General features: G+C 47.2%; 1 protein-coding gene across 1 annotated transcript; it reads right to left on the bottom strand.

The window, feature by feature from the left end:
* Window positions 1-211: 211 nt before the first annotated feature.
* On the bottom strand, window positions 212-2,524 carry LOC134337174 (immunoglobulin lambda-1 light chain-like). The gene is made up of 4 exons (XM_063032006.1): window positions 2,503-2,524; window positions 2,274-2,381; window positions 1,820-2,170; window positions 212-881 (listed from the first exon to the last, which is right to left on the bottom strand). The coding sequence occupies exons 1-4, from the start codon at window positions 2,522-2,524 to the stop codon at window positions 559-561; spliced, it is 804 nt and encodes a 267-aa protein (XP_062888076.1). The 3' UTR covers window positions 212-558.
* Window positions 2,525-3,336: the final 812 nt, after the last annotated feature.

Genomic DNA, 3,336 nt, shown 5'->3' with positions numbered 1-3,336 from the left:
GATTCTTTCCAGTATCTCCGCAATGGAACTTCCCGTCTTTCGTTGCTGATATTCGGTGTCCAAGGCTCCCGGAGAGATTTCCTGAACTTCACGAACCAGAGAGAGACGAGTCTCCTCTCTCTTCCCTCCTCCCACTCGGTATCAGAATAGGGAAAACACGAAAGAAGACGAAAGGAGCACACAGAAATCATTCCTGCACTGATCATCTTTATTGGTAGTTAGTCACCATTACCGGTTGTCAGTCTGATACTGATAATGTATCACAAAACGTTTATTAATTATTCTAATTAAACCAACCCCAATTTCAGAGAAAACCATTCACAGCCTGAAATTTCAAGAAGTAACTGCCCGCGTTACCACCGTGTAGCCTCTCAGTAGGAAAAAGAACAAAATCCGCCTCAAATCAGAGTACAAATATTCCAACACCACAGTGGAAACTACAGAGAGCGGAACAGAAGGGAAGTACAGTGAAGAGCGAGTGAGAGAGGTAGAGGTGAAAGATACAAGGCTATGATCTCCCGTTAATCGGGAACAAACAAGGCCGAAGCCGCGCTCTGTTTAACAGCTGGACTGTGTGACTGTTGCGGATGTTGTCGAGGCTGCTCCTTGTTGAACTGAGCAGGAGTACCTCTTCCCACTGCTCCAGTCTGCGCCGGGCACCGTCAGGTAGCTGCTGAGACTGAAGGTTTTGTCCGCGTTCTGAGTCACCCCGCTGGTTTGCACCTCACTGCTCGTCGGACTGTCGTTCACTGTCCAGCTGACGACAGGGAAGCCGATCGACAATTTACTGACCAGGCAAACTAAGGTGCCCGCTCCTTTAGCGGAGATCTCCTCGGCTGATGGCCCAAGCAGTTTCACTGACGGGTCCGGGAGTTGCCGAGCTGAACGAGAACAAAAAAAAAGGCGTGTTTCACAACGCGAACGATCTCTCGTCATTTTTCTTTACAAAACTATAAAAGTTTATTGACATCATATATACACAAAGTGCAGACTTTCAATATTTAAAAGATAGTAAGTATACTCAGAGTAAAATATAGTTACTACCGTCTATAAAACAGTACATACCCCGTGGAGTTAATCGCTTCCGGGTCCTCCACAATTTGACAGAGTGCAAATGAAAGGTTTCAGGTTCATTGAGTGGGGCTGCGAGTCTCACTGAAAGACAGTGCAGTGCCCATGGAGGACAGTGCGTATTGCTTAAAATGGAATACTGGAAATCTACTCCAACGGGTGAAGCTTTTTGGCACTGAGTCATTCCCGGAATTGAGAGACACACTGGCATCAAAGCGCCAGGAGGCGAGGGCTGGGCACTGGGAGAGGATATTTTAATTGATGGGTGCTGGAGGAGAGTTCCACCCTCACTGGGAGGACAGCAAGTCCAGTAACTGTCCGAGGGATGTTTCGCGGGAATGTGCTGAACAATAACTTGAAACCTGTCGTTCTGATGTATTGTCATGGACTGTCTTCAGTCGGCAAAGGCCTGCCCCACTGTGTCCCTTCTCTTTCGTTCCTATCAAAACAACATAAAAACTGACAAACTAACACTAGAACAGAAATAGCACTAATGATCATAAAATGTTAAATCATAGTTTGTCGGAAAACCCAATCGAAAAGAGAAATGTTTCATTAAGAGAAGGTAACAATTCACCAAACACAACTCCGTCCCGTAAAACTGACGTTGAACTCGAAACACGATTAAATTGTAAATCAATACTTTCACTTTAATACTCGCTAGGAAATTATAACGTATAAATTATTAATTGCCGGGTGGCCGTATTTATGCCGTGGTTATTGCAGGAGATATTTCCTAGACACCTACCTGTAACAAAGAGCTTTGTCCCACGGCCGAAAGTACTGGTTCGTGTAGCCCACTTTCCGCAGTAATAGACGGCAGCGTCATTCATCTCCACCCTGTTTAGGATTAACTGATACTCGGTGCCGGCGCTGTTGACTGTCGACGTGAAACGGTCACTGCTAATCCCAGGGGCGTAGTTTAGGCTATTCCAGGAATCATGGTCATTTAGGATCCATTGTGGAATTGTTCCCGGAGTCTGCATGTACCAGTTCTCACGATTGTCATCCTTTGATCCGATGTCACAATTCAGCCTGGCCGTGGCTCCTGGTCTCATCGACACGGTCGGAGTCTGAGCCAGAGTCTGGGACTCTCCAGCTATGAAAGACAGGAATTCAATTTTAACATTGACTCTTTAATCTGACCCCCCAAGACCCACCTCAGCCACCACTGGTGGTGCAGTCTTGCCGCCTGTACTTACAGCCCAGACACACTGCCAGAGACCAGAAAAACACAGCGTCCGCATCGTTGCTGCCCGTCAGCTTCCTGCCTCCTGCCTGTCGATGGATCTGTGACTGACTGACCGCCGCTGCCAGTGGAACCCGGTTATAGAGCCATTCACACCCGGGAGGGAATCCACGCAAATCAGGGTGACTGACACTGACCAGTCAGAGCGGGGATCGGAAACCCTCCCATATGCTGTCACGTACCATCGGGTTGAGGTGGCGACATTGTTAGCAACTGACTGATCTGTTAAAAACAAATTACGAATGAAAAAGTCATTCATTGTCCGACATTTCCCAAACTCTGCCTTTATTTCGCTGATTCCTTCCTTCGTTCCACAGATGCCCCTCACACCTCCAGTGACAACAGGGCAGGACAGTGCGGGCTGTTGAATGGTCGCGGCCCGAAACGTCGAATGTACTGTTTTTCATAGATGTTGCCAGGCCTGCTGAGTTCCTCCAGCATTTCGTGTGTGTTGCTTGGATTTCCAGCATCTGCAGAACTAACCTGGTCTGTGATAGCGCAGTGCAGGCTTCCTGTTCCCACATCAGTCATTCAGTCCTGAAGTTCAAACCCATTTTGGCAATTTGAGGGTTGAATTCGTTCTAAATGTGGGGACCAAACAATGACGCTTGAGGAGCTGACTGGCTCCATCGATTCCTTCGAATCTAACAAAACTCCTAGAATTGACAGCTTACAGTCTCAGCTCTGATGCACCTTTTCAGGTGAAGTCAAATCGAATGGAATCAAGTTTAATTATGATTCCAACGATACTCGGAGACAGTCCAAAGAGAGCGTTCTTCTGGGGCCAAGGTGCTTAACTTAGGTTCAAAGGAGAAAGAGAGAGAGAGAGAGAGAGAGAGAGAGAGAGAGAGAGAGAGAGAGAGAGAGAGAGAGAGAGAGAGAGAGAGAGAGAGAGAGAGAGAGAGAGAGAGAGAGAGAGAGAGAGAGAGAGAGAGAGAGAGAGAGAGAGAGAGAGAGAGAGAGAGAGAGAGAGAGAGAGAGAGAGAGAGAAAGAAATTTAAAAAAAGAAAAAACAA

This window comes from Mobula hypostoma, chromosome 24 (assembly GCF_963921235.1).
Source record: "Mobula hypostoma chromosome 24, sMobHyp1.1, whole genome shotgun sequence".
NCBI classification, from domain to species: Eukaryota; Metazoa; Chordata; class Chondrichthyes; order Myliobatiformes; family Myliobatidae; genus Mobula; species Mobula hypostoma.
The sequence above is the reverse complement of the archived record's forward strand: the minus strand, read 5'-3'. Positions and strand labels throughout refer to the sequence as shown.